Raw genomic sequence first — 19464 nt, 5'->3', positions numbered from 1 at the left:
AATATAGGGCACTCTGCAAATGAAGCAACTATTTGATACATTATCTTAGTTGATCAGTGTGGCTGTATGAGTCATCTGCTTGATGAAGGAGGGGGATTTCATTTGTTTTTGTATTTTAATAGGCATTTTTATGGACCTCATAGCTATAATATGAGAGTACTTGACAATTAGTAATGAAATTATCCTCACTACAGTGAAATATTTCACAGCATGTAAAATATTGTTCCTAATACAAAGGTGGAAGTGAAGCACAAAGAAATTAAAAGCAAGATATCCATAAATGTTTGCAAAATAAATATGCAGATATCAATAAAATTTGATAACTGATTTTCAGCTCACTGACAAAACCAAAAATTGCACAACATTTTTAATGCTATCGAAAAATTATTTTTAGCTTCTACATGTAATGTTTATTTACACCATTTGAGGAACTGGTCCATTATTTCATTTATAAGTAAAATTCTTCAGCAGCTTGATCTAATCAGAAATTTCTATCATTAATTTTTTACATACTATTTTTACTAAAAATATTTCCTACTTAGTATGTTTGATGCATATGAACAGACACGGATGTTCCTTTGGAAAAGAAAAAACCCTCCCTGTAATTAACAGATGGGGTTTTTTTGGCAGGGATAATGTTGTGACTTCTTCCTTTTTTTTTTTTTTTTCATTTTTAACTTTTTCATTTAATGTATTCTATCAGAATCAAATGCTTTAATGAGCAGAGAATGACGGTTGATCCCAGCTGAACCAGTTAGGGGTGCATTTTGAGGTATGTGCCTCCCATCAAGCTGTATTCACCTTTGCTATGATTTAAACTTCATTCAGGCACAGCCTTGCTAAAAATACTGACAAGTAACTAATCAACTTCCATAAAATGGAATTTTTACCTTCACAATAGGAAGCAAGGGTAGGAGGGAACCCGAAAGATTTCCCTATGCATTTCAAATTAGTCTGACCTATAAAAACGCAAACTGCAAGTGGCACTATGAAAATGTACTTCTGGTAGGGCTTTCTGGTTTTTTAAAATTCAGATTTTTCATGCCATCCCTTCCTCTTTTTGGATGTAACCAGAACCAAAGATATCATAATGGAGGGACTGGTTTTCATTAGTTACACCTATAAAGGGTATGCTCAAGTAGGGCTCTTGGGACCAAAAGAAAGTTCAGTGTCCAGGAACTAATGCTAGCTTTGAACGCTTTATAAAAACTAGCTGAGAAAACTGTGACAAACTTCTTTCCATATAAATGGGATCTATGCTGCAACTTCACTTGAGCACTTCTTGCTCCAGTTTGCAAGCAGATGGACATGAAAATATTCATCGCCCAATGAGCGAAAGCATGAGAAATCAGCTCAAACCTGTTACCTAGCTCTCAGAGACAGCAGAATGTCCCACGGCAATCTGGAGATTATGTGGATAGAAATAATCAGATAGTACTGGCCTTCAGAAATGTCGATTTGTCCTATCCTAGATAACTAAAGAGCAAAGTCTACCAGGGAAAGCTGCAGCTCCCGCTAGGACTCGCTCAAGCTCCCTATCCAAGGCCCAGCAAATGGGCCAGGTGCTGCAGATGAGTAAAAATACTTAACCCAAACCCGAAACGTCAAAGGTTCTCACGCTTAACCAAGCTGCACTATTTGTATAAAGCCATGATCTTCCTGATCATTATGATACTTTCCATACATCAGGAGAAAAGGAAAGCAACCCTTGTAAACCATTTCTCTTTCCCACCTCATTTTTTACTTCATTTTCAGCATTTCCTGTAGCATCTGTATTTTAAAATCACCATGGAATAAATTTCTGTGACAATCTGAGAGCTCTGTGTTTCCATCAGCTAGGTCACCTTTCCAAGGCTAATGGCAGTTTAAGTAATAAATATATCAGTTCTTCTGTTCCTCTAGAAAAATTAATATTTGCCACTTTCATTAATACAAGACTTTCACATGCTCGGAGCTTTCTGTTTCATCTCCAGATTGTAGGGAGAAGAAGTGCCACAGAGAGTTCAGTCCTTATAAACCAATAAATTGCTCACGGTAAGGTGTTGTCAGATTGTCCTCTCACTTCTACTCAAAGCTCAAAAGAAATCAGCAGGGAGGGAGATAGGGTACAAGCTCATTTTGCAAGTAGCATGCTTATTTTTCACAGGAATTCAGGAATTAACCAAAATAATTAATCTCATTTATGAAAGTATTTCTGAGACACCAAGTTCTTCTCCCTAACACACTTCCTTCAACCAAGCTTAGAAGGCCGAAACGTTAATTGCTTATACCATATTCAGCACTTCTGAACGCACAAAAATCCTTGGCTTCCCTTCCTTTTATTCTAGAACAGACACAAAAACATTTGAGATTTAGCTCCTAGCACTATTTCATTCCTTGCTGTATTTCCCTAATTTGCACAAAGAAATTACATCGACAATTCAAATGCACCCAGTACTTGGTGAATTGGGAACATGCACCTTCGGTCATTACATGACTCATCGCAAAGTTCACCTCAACTTCTGCAGGATTCAGCAAAGCTCGTTTTTCCTCCTAGGTACTGGTTGTGCAGAAGAATATCAGCTAATCAGTATGAAAGAGGTAATGATGGCAATTTGTTTTAATCCAGGCATTGTTTCAAGACGACTAGGCGAACTTCCTGAGGAGTGATGCCAATTACACACTGCAGTTTCTCAAAATAAGTTCTTAAATTTTATAATTGTCACCATTTTCTTCCAAATGAAGGGTTTAAAACTCTGCCAGGGAGTTCTTTTTTTCACAGCTAATCTTTCTACTGCTCCAAAAACTGAAATCAGTACTCATAAAAGGAAGAGAAACAGGTATTTGTATTTTGCTAACACTTAGCAGCAGCAATAATAGATCGATCAATGTCGGTATGTCGATATGTCTGTTAATGCCTTTTTATTCTCTTCCTTTCTCTCTCATCCAGAAACCATCATAAAACACCTACGCGGGTACACTCGATCTCAGTGAAGATCCCTGCGAAGAAGGGCACCAGCGACGCGCCCAAGACCAGGCTCCATCTGCAGTGACGGCAGGCGTCCAGCCTGCCCGGCCGCCGCCGCGCAGCTGCGACGGCCGCGCCGCAGCGGGCGAAGGACGCGCCACCGCCTCGGCGCTGGGTGTCACCCGGCCCAGCTTCACACCTGCAGGCGCTGGCTGGAGGAGAGCGCAGGCACGCGGCCACCTTGGCAGCGACGCCAGCCTCTCTTGGGGTGCTGGCTGGAAGGAGGCCATCAGGCTGCTCTCGGCTCGGGGAGGCAGAGCTTGGACCACGCGCTTCAGAAGAGCTTCAGCAGCAGGCAAAAGGCAACTTTGCTCGCATGCGGGAGGCAGAGCGCAGGGGCTGGGTTTCAAGCCCGTGCTCCAAGCCCGGTCCGCACCTATTGCTTCACTAGACCTCCTTCAGGTTTACCATTATTATTATTTCTATTTCTTTTTTTAAACTTACCCGAACCAGCTGCTGTGGAAAGGGTCCTCTCGAGTTTTCTGGCACGTTGATTGGGGGGATGACCCAGTCCCTCTTCTGCCGGCGGAGGCCGTTGGCGTTCTGGTGCTGGCGCCACGGCAATAGGGTGTCGCTTTGCTGCTGGGCGACCTCCCCAGGCACGCTCTTCCTTCCTTTTTGCTGCTTGGGAAACACAAAAGCAAAACCAGTTAGTTTTTCCACCGCTTCTTAGGACTACTCCAACAGTAGCGCTTCCCCGCGTGCGAACGGTCACATGTAGCTGTGAAAATTATTGTTATTAGCATGATGTATTTCTGCATCACAAAGGCACAATATGTTTTATTGGCAACCCTGCTACCACTTCATTTTCACTAATATATGGAGCTGTCACTCTCAAATCAAGATGCCTCCCGGAATATATCGTCTTCATTACACCAGCTGCAGGGAGCTTTAGTGGCACATTGGGGTAAAGAAGTTTCTGCAATTTTCTAATAAATGCAACATGCCAGAATACAAAAAAAGAAGCAAGTTCCTTTACAGTCTGTGTTGTGGGTTCGGTGTGAAGGAAGTTCACACTGTGAAGCTGGGTGCGAAGTTACCCTGCTCATTGGCATTAACAGGGTTACAGCAAACCTCCAGTCCGTGCTGCTGCAGACGGATCCTGCCAAAGCCAACAAACTGGGACCACAGGCAGCTCCACCGCTGCAAAGGTGAATTAGTTCAACTTTTTAATGCTTCATGAGGAATGACCTTTTTAAAGAGCTGGATTTTGAATACCAATCCCATATATATTTCCCTAGTCATGTAGCTTGGGAAGTGTAATGTATCTCAGTCAGTAAATAATTTTCTTTTTCATTATTGGGTGCTTTTGAGTCATTCTTTATAGGTATTTTTTTAATTACTGATTTTGCCCATGGCAAACATTGATGTTGGTCACATTAAAATGCTGCTGCAAAAAAAGCAGAAATGATGGAACATTTTTTTGGATTTAAAGATGCTGGTTCATCGTCAGAAAACTTATGCCTTACAGAATGATGAATCAATGAAATGTAGATTTGAGAGGCTCTTAAAAGGTTATCCAGTCCAAGCAGGTAAATACTCTGTAGTCTTCTAGAGTTCCAGGCATGACTTTTGAAAAGTCCTCCCCCTCCAAAAAAAAAAAGATAACTAGCAAAGACAAGCTTGGTGAAAGCAGCTTAAATTCGCCATATGGTGACTTGCACTTCCACTAGAAAACGTTTAAACTTTCGTTAGGTTGGCAAAATCAGAAGCTACCTTCTCTTGATCTGAGGTTAAGATCAGTGGGAATATTATTTCCACACTGTTACAGTTTTCAGCCATTCTCACAGATCCTGTCACTCAAAATGCAAAAAACTGAATTGTACTAGGCAAAAATAGCAAAGCCTCCCTTTGAGGCGGTTGCAGTCCTAAGCCACGCTACCTTTTATACCTTCTCCAAATGTACGAACTTAAACACCCTACAAACACTTGCAGTCGCTTGTAAGCACTGACTTGAGGGAGAACATTTGCTTAGAAGCTTACAGTTAGATATAAATCCATCTATTAATACATTTCAATCGTTGATCTGCAAGTGCACTGAAACAGGCAGTCAACTGCGAGCTGAAGAGCACGGGCAGCCGCGCGGCGGCTCTGGAGCCGCGCGGACCTTCTGCCCGACGCAAGCTAGACATCACAGCAAGGAGGCCATTCTCACAGCTTGATCGTGGCTCTGATCTGCATTACCTGCGGCGCACAAATACCCACCCACTGCAGTAGTTAGAAGCATTTGTAAAAAATGCAGCTATTTTTACAGCAAACCTTAAAAATGAGCCGCTTTGAGCAGAGATGAATTTTCACCGAACAGAGGAGCATGGTCTTTCCCTGTCACATACGGAGCTATGTTTTTCAAATCCCCTCCCATGCTAATTCATGCCGCCGAGGTGACTGGTGTTTTGTGTTTGCTTGACTGCTGTTTTATATACCTCTAACAAGCACAGTCCCCGAGCTGCTGCAAGATCACTGCACTGCTGTTCAATATTTAGATGTTATTCTAAAAATATTCACTTAAGTGCGCAATGAACAAAGAAACAGCATCATGCTATGGCTGCAGGGGACTCTCTCAGGATTTTCAGGATACGGGTAGGAATCATTGAAGTCATCCTTCCTATGGGATGTAATGTGCCACATCTAGTAGAGTCTTCCTCTAAAGACTGCTTTACCACCAGAAACTCATCTTTTCTCAACACTGATGGAAACAATGTTATCTAAAGAAGATACCCAGAAACCAACCTCAACAGGAAGCAGACTCCCAGACACCAGCTACAGAAAGGCGGACATCCCACCCCCCCCTTACTTTTTAATTGTCTTGTGGTTCCCAAACGGGGTTCCTCTGAAAGCAGGTATTTGGATCAGTTTATATAATTGCCACCGAGCGTGGGGACAAATTATGAAAGGATGGTCAAACAATTTGTGCTCTGCTGAGTTTACACAGTGGAATGAGTCTGAACTAAAGACAGACTTGAGAATTAACACGAATCCCAAAGCTCCATGTATACTGAAATAATTAGTGTCAGCCCAGCAAGGCAGTACCAGCCTTTTTAGTCGTTATGAAATATTTGCTGGCAGGTGACTCGACAGTGACTAGCTTGCTTGTCACTCTTGATGATGTTTTCCTACATTAGAATAAATCACCAACATGACTCTGAATTCGGGATGTAGAATTTCAGAAGTGTCTTGCAACAACATTTTTTTAAAACAACAGCTCTTTTTTATCTTCATTTGTTGACGATGCATTCTCATGACCTTAATTTCTCTGATGTTGTTTAAATACGTTGTACATGTTTTCTGCTGTTTAAAAGCTGTGAGACAAATGCAGTAACAAAGTCTGGTGAGCACAAATGCCAGAACTATTCATGTTGCTGACTGAAACATCCAAGAACAACTCTGGAATAGCAGCAACAACTAACCACGAGCCCCAGAAAACTCTCCCATGCTTCTGAGTTTGCAAGGATGAGTTCAGCTCAAAAGCAGAACGTGACACTAAATTAAATTAATTACAAAATACAGCTTCCAAGTCTATTTTTGCTGATAACAGTTTTCACTGAGATAACAACTGCTCCTTTCTCCTGGCCTTACCAGCCATATGCTTCCTAGAATCTCAGGCAGAGAATTTCAAAAAATGAAGTATTGCTCTGCCTTCCGCCGGGTCAGCAGAGCAGAGCTGCCTCCGTCCCCACCGCAGCCAAGCGGGCACCTCCGGCGCTCTGCCGCCGCAGGGCTGTTTCCCTCCCACCGCTTGCGAGAGCTGCTATGACCCTCTAACGCACGGAGAGCGGATGTTGAGTTTGCAGCAAAACCGAGGCAGGTCTATGAATTCCCTGGTCTGCAGCTAGTGCCTTCATCACCGGGTTGCTGCGATCACAGACCCGCTCCCCGCACCCCCGTCCTCCAAAAGGCCATTTCCGTGCCGAGATCTGCTCCAGCCGCGCTCGGTCCAGCGCCAGCGGCCCCGAAGCGGTGCGCCGGCCGCGCGGGGCCCGGCTCGAGCACGCCGCCGCTGCCACCACCACCGCCGCCTCCTCCCGCGGGATGGAGGAGGCTTCGCCTGGAGCGGGCAACCTGGCCGAGCAGCTCCGTGCCGGGCACCCGGCCAAGCGGGGGACGCGGCCAGGTCACCCGGATCGCCGCCAGCAGAGCTACGCGGCGGTACCGCCCGCGTCTCCGCTCCGCGCACGAGCGCTGGAAGATGCCGTCTGCAGCTCCGCGTTTTCCAGACGAGCTGCAGCCTATGTTATCGCCGTGTCAAACTCTGCACACATCCGACTGGAAGAACGGCCTGTCAGGAGTCATCCGTCTGGAAGACACCGCATGATTTGACCGGTCTCCGGTTTCAGGCAGAAAAACCAGAAGCCAAGGAAAGCGGCTCCCGCCCGAAGGCGTCGGGAGGCCACGCGCTCCGCTCTGCTGAAGAGCCGCGGCCGGGCGCAGCCGAGCACGCCGGGCGCAAAGCTCGCGCCGCCCGCGCGCCAGCGCCCGGGTCACCGCAGCGGGGCCGCGCACCGAGCGCGGGACGGCCGAGCGAAAACCGCGGCGATACGCACACCGGAACAGGAGGAGACAAAACGCCCAGATAATCTAGTAATTATGCCCGACTTACTTTAGGATACGGACGAGATGGCGAAACACAGCTGAACCAAAACAGACGCCAATCTCCAAGTGAAAGAAGGAGAAGTGATTACAAAGTGCAAGATGAAGAAAAACAGCAGGAGAAAAGACCATGCTGCGATGTAAAATTGCTATGAATTTGGATTCGGCATGATTTAATGCCTTAGCAGGATTTTAAGGGAGTAAATTTGCACCCTTTTCCAGGCCTGCGCTGCATTTAATGACGGCGGATATAACTGCTGCATTCAGGAGCGGACATCTGTCCACACCACTAGGGTCTTCCAGACTTAAAAGGCAACCCGGTTTAGCAGATTTTACTCCCAAAAGGTGAGGTTGTTCTAATTCCTTTTATGCCATGAAGTTGAAAACTCAGGCAGATTCCTTAGCTGCTTTTAGCGCTGGCAAAACCAGCCGGGGCCCAAGCCCCACCGAGCCAGCAGCTGTCCCGAACTCCGGCCACTCCGGCCCGGGCTCGTCAGCATTTCCCTCGCCGGGACTCGTGGGCTAAACTCCATCCCTAGTCCTGAAAGAGACCAAAAACCAACTCACTGACGGAAAAGGGCGAGCGGGATTCGGATCGCCCCCAAGCCCCATCTCCGCTAGTGAAAAGAGGGTTGCGAGCCACTGACTTTTCACTGGTCCCAAATAAAACCAGTGAGTGTGAAGAAACACCAGCTTCCCCCTTCCGCTACACTTAGTGGGAGCCAGTCCAGCCAGCTGGCACGTCTCCCTCCCAGCCAACCTGCCTTTGATATCACTCAGCCCCTGGCTACAGAGACATCTGGAAGTTATTATCCAGCAGAGCGTATCACAAACCCATTTACATAATATAATATCATATTTTGTGTTCCTGCTTAGCTGAACATTTTGGATCACTCTAATGTTTGGGTAAATAAGCCACCATTCTCCGCATATAAATAACAGCATGTCTTAAGGTACATTTTTTTTTAGAGATTATTAATTTTAAAGGGATCAACCTGCAAAATGAAATGCTAAGATTCACTAAAATACACTATTCTTGTCATGTAATAAACAATAACTGTGATAACAGGAGCGTTGATAAGGCTTTTATTTCCCAAATATCAGTATTAGTTAGGATTTAATATTTATTTTATTGATATGCCCGTTATTATTTTTGGAGAGTCTTCAACACTTTGGACTAGAGACTTTTCAGAAAAGACATACTTTGCTCGCTTTGTTTTTGGTGTCAATCCTAGTGCTTAACTGAGCTAATGTGTATTTAATATGTTTTTATCCAAAAAAGGCAATATAAAGCCATCCTTAGTCCACTGCTCAAACGTTCACCTTATCTCCTGTATCAGCACACACTTTGAAGAACGACACCATTTCTACCACAAAAATCTATTTAAAAATATTTAATCTGAAGCATTTTTGCTTGTTTCCATGGTAGCTACAGGAAGGACAGGAGAAAAAGGTATTTACCAAACATAAAATAAGACAATGAAAATATAGCTTAGTTCTTTAACAAAAGAAACATGAGAGCACTGCTAAATAAACATTTGCATGAATTCTGTTCGAAGGAGACAACATTTTGCTGACATCAGGGACAGCAGCGGAGGACGAATGAGCCCTTTTTTCCCAAAATACACCATTTCCCTAGTTTTTGATCTTTTAGCAGAGAGAGATATTTCATTTTGTGTTTCATACAATGTAATGAAAAGGTTGCAGAACAAAAGGTAAATTTATTTACTTTCAAGTAATTGATTCTTTTGTATTTAGGTCATTGCTGAATTTGCCAAAGTTGAAGGCAGGGAAAAAAGTAGTGGTAAGTAGATGAGACATCTTATTTTAGACTTTACTATATTACCGTCAATCTATGTGAAGATATTTAAGAACCGTGCAGGTAAGGAATCCATAATCTGTTTTTCTCCTTATCCACCCTCTGGAAGTCTGTTATGACTATCTGTATTAGCTCTATTTACTAATAGTTGTAAGCTCTGTGGAAAATTTAATCAAAGATAGCTTCATGTCACGTCCTGTTACCATCAAGGCATAAATTGCTATTCATGAATGATTTGTGTCAAAGTGCTCTGAAAACTAGTGTTTTAGCAGCAAGATGTTCCAATGTGCACAGTACTTCAGCAGGGGCATTAAATTAATGTGTTTGCAGAGAAGCCACTAATTGACAATGAGACGTGATTTTGGCAGTAGACTTCCCACTTTAAAGATAATGAACAGTGTTCAGATACAGAGACGAACCCCCTCTGCTCCTAAAACTATACTAATAATTTCTGGTATAAACAGGAATAGGGGGAACCAATCCTGATAGGATATTTCAAGTGCCAAATCAAGCTGTTTGATCTCACTGCTTACAAAAGCAAACAGTGGAATCTCAGTATTTGTGACCTTTATCAAATCTGGCTACATACAGTCAGGAACGTTATGTTTGGTTAGGAACTCATTAAACAAAATTACCTCTCCATTTATAGAAACCATACAATTACAGTATAAAACATTTTAATTAAATCAGCTAGTTAAGCAAAAATTCATTACTTTTTTTTTTTCCTTTTTATCAGTTAGCAGTGGGGCTGCATAGAGCAGTTCACATTAGAGTCAATTAGTAAGAAAAATTGTCAGCTTTGGCAAGTGCACGAGCTTCCAGAACACATCAGCTGACAGGCACGAAAAAGTTTGACTAAAATCTAGCAGAGTTATTGCCCCCAGAGGAGGAGAATGAGCCATGTGAAATGCACACACATGCACTGGGCATGCCAAATGCCACGCTCGCAAGGAGGCTGCGGCAAAGCTGAGCAACAGCCTGCACACCAGCACTGTTCCTTGATGTCTGAGAAACAATATATGCATGCAAATTTAGGGTTGTTAAGTATCTGGTTGCCTACGTACACTTTGGAAAATTTGATCCCATGTAACTAACTGATAAAATATGACCAGAATAGTTGAGGAACTGAAATGTTCCTTAACATTGTGGAACTGAAAAAGAAAAAAGCTTAGTAAGAGTAACAGGTCAAACCTGGAAATTTTTAACTAAGGAGAAGACAACTCTCTAGAGGGGAAGACTCTTTTTGCAAAATAAACAGTAGGTCCTTTACTGGGCAACTGTAATTAAATGTGAAATTAAGTTTGGACTCTAGAGAAAAGAGACACCTACTAACTCTTTGCAAAACCCACAAGCTTTCCTTAAAAGACTCTTATTAAAAACAAAAAATTGTTCCAAATCTTTGATCAGAAAAGCTAAAGAGATTGGTGGCCCAGATAAGCACCTTATAGACACAGATGGCAGCTAACATGCAAGCTCCCATTTTCAGCAAGAACATAGCTCTTCAGGTGGCTGCTGACTAGCTGACCACCCACTGCAGCCAAATATGTTGATTTCCCAGTATAGTTTACATAAATCATCTAAACTCACTCACATCTTTTGTTTGCGTAAACTTTAGGTAAATCATCATAGTTCTAAGTTGAAATCAGGTAACTCTGTACAGCACTTCAATATGCTTTGCTTTTCTATCAGCAGAAAAGAGAGATCTGCAGAAATGAACACTGATGTTCATCACTGAACACTCATGAAATACAGAAAAGATACTCTAAGGCAAGGGAAATTTTAGACAGGGTGGAGAGGCACAGCTACATTGAAATTCATTATGTGGTCCGACACCACGCTGATCATTAGAGATATCATCTGTACTGTACACCGCGTTAAAGATTTTAAATGATGCTCTCCCTCTCCCCTTCTCTGGTAGAATCACAGACCACAGCAAGCACATAAGAAATCCACCTGCCTCTGGTGGAATCCTTTATGGGTCCCACAGATTTCAAGTATCTGTGATCTCTCTCTTGTCATTGTCATGCTCTGAGTTATTACTTGAAGAGCCTTCAAAGAGCATGACATCATCCATGAAGTACAGCTCTTGATGTACTTTTCTTTCTCATTTAATGGCTTGAATATCATATCCCAACACGAAAAGTTCTGATGAGGCTGTTTCCTTGCAAAGCTCCCCACATCAACTTGACCTTTCCACATTCCCCTTCTAAGATCCAATCTCACAGTGCTTCTTAGGGTAGGATTGTTTAAGAAACATCTAAATTACTGCTGTACTCTATTGTCTATCAGTGTTTACAAAAAGACACTTCTATCTTCAGGTTAATGTCATTCTCATAATTGGCAGAAGCCATACACAATGACTTCAGAACTACAAGTATTTCTCAAGAGTGTGGCTATTAAATTACAGAATACTATGTATTCTTCTACTTCTTATCTGTTCAGATACTTGTATGACAGGAATAAAAGTGATAGATCTTGTCTTATAAAGCAAAAACATTATTGGAGCTTGATATTAGCTCCCTCATTCTGCAAGTACCTTATCAAGAAAGATATATGAAATATCTTGGCTAGAAAGCTGACTTCTTCACCTACCACTGATAAACTTTTATCAAGTAATTTTGGGGGCAAAATTCAAAAAGCTGCTCCAATCTCATTTCTTTTGCTTTTAGAACTCAGTGTATTATGATGGTGCTCCATCACAGAAAGAAGCAGAAGCAAATCTACCCTTAGTAAGCCTACGAGAAATTTTGATCTTATTTTATTTTTGTAAAGCCATGGAGTTCAAAAGATACATGAATTAAAATAACCATAATGAATTAAATGTAACAATATCCCTTTTCTTCATAGTGTTTGCAAGTAAAGAGATCAAAAGAGATTTAAGAGATCACAAGGCACCACTTCTACTTTAACACAAAGTAATTCATTCTGGTACTTCTTCCCAGAGCTAGCGTGTGAGCAAACCCTTTCAAGTTAAACTTTCGTTATTTCAAGAGGAGCTTGAGAGAAGGTTGTTCTTCTTTTATTCCCCAATTTTGGAGTGCATCTAAGCACATGCTTAAATTTGAACACACGTGAACACATTCAATTTATCCCAATTTACATGATTAAATTTAAGTGCATATTTAAATGCTTTGCTCGATGAAGAGAGTAAGCATTAGAAATCATGCTCCTTACCTGGGGATGATGATAGCCTGCTTAGCCCTTCCCTGCCACACAGGACCCTGCATTTGGCTGGTTCTTCGCCTTCCTGCAGCTGGTTATGCGATGGAGGCTGCATCAAGCAGCAGAATTACTATGAACCGTGTCTAGTGAAGGGATGTGACCCTGAGACTCCCTGAAATCCTTCTTCACCCAGAGCTTGTAACTATGAAATTGCTTCAGCTCGCAGAGCAGAACAAGAAGAGACAGATGAATTTCTACAGCCCCTAACAAATATGTATTTTAATGGATGCGCCTGTGTGAAGGAATTTTTGTCCTTTATTCAAACCCATGTTTACACACTGCTGTCAATGAATTACCATAGCAATGAAGTTTTTTTTTTTTTTTCCTTTTGCAGATTCAGTCCAAAATATTCTTTTGAAGTGGTAGTCAGACTTCAGCAGTTAACAACAAAGAACGTGAAACCAGAGGTCAAGGGCTTGGATCTCAGAAGGGCAAGGTGCACATCACAGGCAGGCGGTACACAGTAGTCCAACAGTTTTGTTTTATCAGAAGAGACTTATTTCCTTGTAGGTAGTTCATTCTTATGATTTCTTTTTTTGTTTGATAGAAGACAGATCTGGAGTGAGTTTCACATAGAGATGATCTTTCCAGTGTGGCTTTGACCCTGACTCTTGGTAAGATGGTGACTACTTCAGAACTAAACGTAGCAAGTGTGACTATGTGAAACTTCACTCAGAGGAATGATTTTCCAAGGCAAAGAGCGCATGTATCTTATATTGTTTTCAGTGCAAAGCAATGATATTCTACACATCTGAAAATCCGGCCAAATACGTTCACATGATTTCATGAGTAGCACTTTCAGCACATGCTATAATTAAATGCTAGATGTTCAAATTCACTTAAGCATGAAGTCAGACAAGTTCACCTGGTATGTCTTCATTAGTCTTCCATAATTATCGTGATCGGTCTCACTGTTAACAGTTGTATGATGTTAATTTTATTAGTCAACTGCTCCCTTGTCTTTTCCAATAATCTGTTTTGTTAAAGCATCAAATGATGTCTCATAAATCATCTAAAAAACCCCCAAATCTCCACATCTATTCTCATTCACTGTGTTATGGCCTTGCTTCCCTGATGAGGCTACAGGACTAAAAATGACCCAGGCTGCAGTTTCATTAGAATCAGTGACAGCCGTGGCTTGCCCGCAGAAGTGGTCGAACCGGGCGGCCCCAGGGAGTCCACCGGCCAGTACAGCAGTTCTGAAAATGCACATGAATACCGCCCGAGAGAGGGAGGATGACAAGCAGCCCCTCTTCTCCAGCCCCTCTCTAGGAATAATGCCAGTCGACAGGGCTAACTCCATCACCGTGATACCACACCATCTCCCCAGGAACGGGGAAGGGAGGGAGGGAGGGGAACAGACGAGGCAGCGCTTTCTCCCCCTCTCTTCCAAGCGCAGGTACTTGAGAGCACCGGGAAGAACATGAGCTGTGGAAGCACAGCTTCTACTGCTCCTGCATAAGGTGTCATTTTGTTCCATCAAGGGAGGGATACGTCTTCATTGCTCCTAGGTGCTGCACAGAACACCCTGCCTGGCACAATAACTGGGGTCATAAACAAGATCAGTGCTGAGTGAGCCCTTCCTTGCCTGGAGACCTTTGTATTTGTGATCAGCAATAAAAGGCTGTACTGGAATTTAGCCAGGTAAAATGCCAGAGATTATTATTTAAAGGTTTTAAATAAATAAATAAAAAAGGCTTTAAGAACTGGCTTTTCACATTCGTATTATATAGCTGTGGATTCATGCCTGGGTTATGAAAGAATTCCAAAATATGGGAAGACATAATAAAACATAAGCAGGGCTTAGGCAGGGATTGATTTTTGACAATATTTCTCCCTGTTTTAAACACCAGTTGCATATCCATATATTTGTAAGATTTTAATTGCACAACTGCTAACATACAATTTAACATTGCAAAGAAGTACATACTTCCACACTCAGAATCTGAGGCACTAAGACAATGAGAGATACAGGTTTACACAAAAATAATTCACAGAAAAATAATCTTTTTCTAAAATAAGTCAGTCAGCATAGTTGACTTGTATCTTACATGTACTGAATACATCCTATATCTCCAATCTCTTTTGCTGAGAGTTCCTTTCTACTCTTACTGTGATCCTGATTTAACTCATTAAGTGAGAACTACACAAAAATGCAATAAACTAATAAAGAAAAAAAACTGCCAGATGTGATTTAACGTGTTTAGACACACACAAACACTGAAAAATAATGAAAGATCAATATGAAACTGTGGGCCACAGTGTCAGATGGGACAAACTGGCTCAGAGAGTGGAGGATGCTGAGTAACGAAGAGTAATGAGGAGGCTCTCAAATGCCAGGGGTGATGTGGGAAATGAAGCACAAATGGCTACACATCCATTCATGTACTTAGGTAGATCAGAGTTTTCTGCAAATATGAAGCAGAGGGCACCCTGAAGATTGGAGTCTTCAGCTACGTCACCAATTGCAAACATAATCTCCATCTTCAGTCTTTCAGTTAAATTAATATGCAATTGTTGGAAATAACAGGACGCATTCTTAGAAAAGAAGACATGGCACTGCCTATTCCAGATATGTAAAGCCTGGCCTTACTTTGTTTTCTTCAGGAACATTATCCCACTCAAGTTTATCTTTCGTAAGTGCTGACATGAGCTACAAGGACCTAATATGAGTTTCATAAACAACTTTTTTCTTTTCTTTCTTCCTCTTTTCTGTTCTCCAAATTATACCCATAGGTCCTGTTGATACTTTCAAAGGCAACAACAGGCAGTCAGACAAGAACAGTGTAAGAAACTTTATCTTAAGTATTTATTGTTATGCTAGAATATCACTCAGTTTCCTCTGGGGTAATTCGACACTCCTGTGGGAAATATGTGACCTCATTTGCATTTTCTAATTGAATTGCTATCAGGTTTCCTGCAAGACTGAACAAAAAAAGTTCCTACAGTTACTTGTATAAACCAGAAAAAAGTTTACCTTCAAGTGTTTGTTGGGGGTGAGGGGAGAATGTAGGCTGGAATATCATAAAATACTTTTTAAAAAAATATTTATCTCCTTTGCTATCATTTTATCCTGCATGCATTAAACTTTGATATTGTAGTTAGAATTCTTTTATCACAGTGGTTGCCAGTGAAAATTTGCAGATTTGCCGACATTATTCAGTTGTCTAATCCAATTAGCACATTTTTAAGGCCAACAGTATAAAGGAGGGTAAACTGTCACTGTCTTGGGTTGCTCACCATTAAAGTGTTTGCTTTGACTGAGAGTAGCTGCACTGTGCACGGGTGTAAACAGCAACAACGCTGATTCTGCACTGGAAACGCATAAGGGGACAACTGTCCCAACAGGGAACCCTCCTGAATGGATTCGCCACTCCAAGGTCATGCTGGCCACCGTCAACGCTCTCAACTTCCATGCTGCAACTTGCCATTTTTATATACCGGAGTAATAAAAGATCACAAGCTCAGAGGATCACATCACTGTTTGGAGGGGTTTGCCCTCTGTGCATTTCTGAGATGTCAAAAAGAACAACCACTGCCTCCATTTTACTGACTGTAGGAAGTTGGGTCAGCTTCCCCAATAAGGCACCACGAATTTACAGCAGAGTAGGGACCTCGTCTCGGGTCTCCCATGTCCTCTGCTGGCATTTCAACAGCAGCCATTTCTCCTTCTGTAAGATTAGTTCTGTAGTAACCTCCAGAATCAACTGAACATCTCGCAGTGGTCATTCAAGGTGGGATAATTCTGTTCTCATGAAGCTTTAGCCATGGATAATTGTGAACCACATTTTGATTTCTCCTTTAAATAACGATCTCAAATGGAAAAGAGGGGCAGAAAGCGTCTTGTCATGCAGTAAGACTGGACCGACGGATGGCCTGCAGTCATGGAGAAGCTTACAGAAATACAGTGGATGGCTATGCAAGCTAGAAGGGCTTGGTTGTGTTGCAGGTGCCAGCCAACACAGACGTGCAGCAAGGCAGACTTCATGTCTGTTGTTCTTTGTGTCTGGGAACTGTTAGGCATTTTCACAAAATCAATCACAAATGAAAATGGATGCATGTCCTAGAAGAAAGCTGGTCTCCTTCTCTCTCTCTCTCTCTCTCTCTCATGTCACCTCCTCCTTTCCCTCCCCTACCTGCTTTCTCCATCTTCTGAATATACCAGAAAAGTCTTTAAAACAATTACGTTGTTTTTGCTCGAGTCATATTACACCTTACAAAAACAAATGTGAAATCTGTTTCTAGTAAAAGCCATGAGATGTGGTATATTAGGGTCATGGCCTGATACACATTGAACTAGATATTGTTGGGTTTTTAGCATAAACACTATTATTTTTGAAAATAATCTCATAATCATTTTTATTTCTTTAGTAAACAAAGTATTATTTTGCTTGCAAAAAGCACAAGCATTTAAATAAGACACAAGTCAGATGCCTGCAATAGGGACCCACAATAAAACTGTTTGTGACCTTGTCATTAGTGTTGTTTTCTGTATTTTTCCAGCCTCAAACTACACACTAATAAGGCTTTTAGAAAGCAGGGATATGAATTTTAAAAAGCTTAGCTCTCTCTATTTTGAACCAGAGTTCAGCTTATATTAACATTAGATGAATTTCCAACCAAATATTTTACTAAAGCAGAAATGTGTGCTTACCCAGTTCTCTTTCTGCTATGCTGAGAAGAAATTTAAAGCAGCATATAAGACACCTTACTTTGTTCTTTCAATATTTAATTACTTTTAGCAGGAAGCAGTATTTCTTTAGCTACAAAATGGCAAACACAGCTGACATAACATACAGGGCTTAATTATATCTTGCACAAGCCAGAGCCTTACTGAAGAGGAGTAGAAGTATATTTATATGACTCTAAGCAATGCAAAACCTCAGGGGTCAGCCTGCTGGGTGACTGCTAGATTTAACTTCCTCTAAGTGCTTTCCTGCTTCTCTCACACGCAGTAGAAGTTTTCCGAAATGGCAAAGATTCGCATATTCGGGGGATTCTTAAAGTGAGGCGCAGAAAGTCTTTCCCTCCCTCATCTTCCCTCCTCTCCCCTGCTCTATCTGCCCAGGCAGCACAGAAAAGAGAAGTAGAGTCCAGCCTTACACTTTTAACAACTACCACAGCATATTAATCCTAACTACAACTACTACAGACCCTGGCCATGGGACTCTGCCTTTTCCTAGCCTAAATGTGACCACTCCCCAGGGACACATACCTTCATCCTTACACTGCAGGTCTTGAAGATCCAATAATAAATCAAGCTCTTAAGCCAATTTCAGGCAGCCGACTCTCTCTCTAAACCTAACTCCAACCATCGCAACAAGCATTGCAACAAGCAACTACCTATCACAGAATTGGATTTTTGGAGGAAGCAACAGATCACGTAACTGTCTTTATTCAGTGCAATACAAGGTCTTTGGCCCAAATTATCACTGAAAAAGAAGGGGAGAATATAAAAAGTTGGAGAACCGCTGCCAAAGATGAGGCAGGCCTGAGACAACTTCTAAAAAAGCAAGTCAGAACAAATGTGTTTTGTGGCACAGTCTCTGACTGCAAGGGCCCTGCGCAGCCCATGGCTGTATTTAAATGAGGCAACGCTGTTCTCAGATTGCTCGGCAGGGTCAGATTCTTCCTCCCTTTTAGTTATGTGCATGAAACTGAAAATGTGAGAACACATCTGCAATCTTTTGTCTGAAATACTAACTGGTGAAGACTTTCGAGCTCGCTTTGACTTTTTAACTGCAGGGGAGGGAAGACACACGCATTCAGAGGAATGGACATTTGCCATGGAGGTGCCATGCTGTGCTTTGCTGCCCTGCTGGCCAACACTTCATGCAAGCATATGTCCCTTATCAGGCAGCAGCAATGTTCCCTGTCCTTGCTGTCTACGAAGGAAACAAGCCTAAATCTGCCATCTGGACTCCTATTTGGGAGTACGTTACACCACTATGGAGCTGCAGGGCCATGCAGGTGGTTCACTGAAAGAAACGAATCATTGTAGGAACCAGAGGGAAGACTTCAAATTTTACCTGCAGCAGCACCGCAGAAACAGTTCAGTGCACTGCTCCAGATTTATGTTGTCACAAAACAAATGTGAATTTAGCCTTACATTGCTCAAGAAGATGGTTTGTTTCAATTCCAAAGAGAAGTAGGCACCCTTCATATGCAGGCTTTATTTCAAGTTGAGAGAAAGAACCAGCAGTGAGAAGCAAACACGAGCTAGGTTGTATGAATCTCCACTAAAAAACGGAACTGGGAGGTCACTTCAGAATACGAACCTGCAAACTTAGAGAATGTTTCTCTTGCTGGTAACGTTAAATGATTTATGTGAGAGAGGAGCAAGGAACATCTGCAAGAAGTTGACTGTTGCGTGTTGTGGCTGTTTCTATACAGAAATTTCCTCCTGAAGTACAGACCAGACAATACAAATAACTCCATGCTGCATCTAACTTTTTAAAGGTATTGGGAACTCAGGCAATGGAAAACTGGAAGATGGAAAGCGGCTTTGAGAACTTCTTACCTTGTGTCCGCTGTGTTGTGATTTCTCTCCCACCAGGAATCTGACAATTGCCTCCCATCTGTCCCGTGTCTGGGGATCCCATGCGGTTACTGTAAGTATCATCTGCTTGGAGGGCATTTGCAGCTGGTGGACAGCATACACGGTCCCATCCGCTCTCACCTTGAAGTCCAGGCTGTTGGATTCATACCGAATTCCCTTGTTACTGGCACAGCTATTAAATTTTACTAGAACAGAGAGCAAGAGACGGAAGAAACGTGTGAGATTGGCGTGATAAGAAAAGCAATCAAATACAAGTTTCAGACATTTAAT

At 42.2% G+C, this 19464-nt stretch overlaps 1 protein-coding gene across 4 annotated transcripts in view; it reads right to left on the bottom strand.

Moving 5' to 3' along the window:
- The window catches only part of CDH4 (cadherin 4), a 452425-nt gene that overhangs the window by 155532 nt on the left and 277429 nt on the right, over positions 1-19464 (bottom strand). For 3 of the 4 annotated variants that reach the window (XM_062588916.1, XM_062588919.1, XM_062588918.1), the window contains 2 exons: positions 19156-19379; positions 3452-3631 (listed from right to left, as the gene is read on the bottom strand). In XM_062588916.1, the coding sequence (XP_062444900.1) occupies positions 3452-3631; positions 19156-19379 (404 nt within the window). The remainder of the gene's footprint in view (positions 1-3451; positions 3632-19155; positions 19380-19464) is intronic. The other variant, XM_062588917.1, reaches the window with a different exon arrangement.

This window comes from Rhea pennata, chromosome 16 (genome assembly GCF_028389875.1).
Source record: "Rhea pennata isolate bPtePen1 chromosome 16, bPtePen1.pri, whole genome shotgun sequence".
NCBI classification, from domain to species: Eukaryota; Metazoa; Chordata; class Aves; order Rheiformes; family Rheidae; genus Rhea; species Rhea pennata.
Note: the sequence above shows the minus strand (reverse complement) of the source record. Positions and strands in the feature narration are given on the sequence as shown.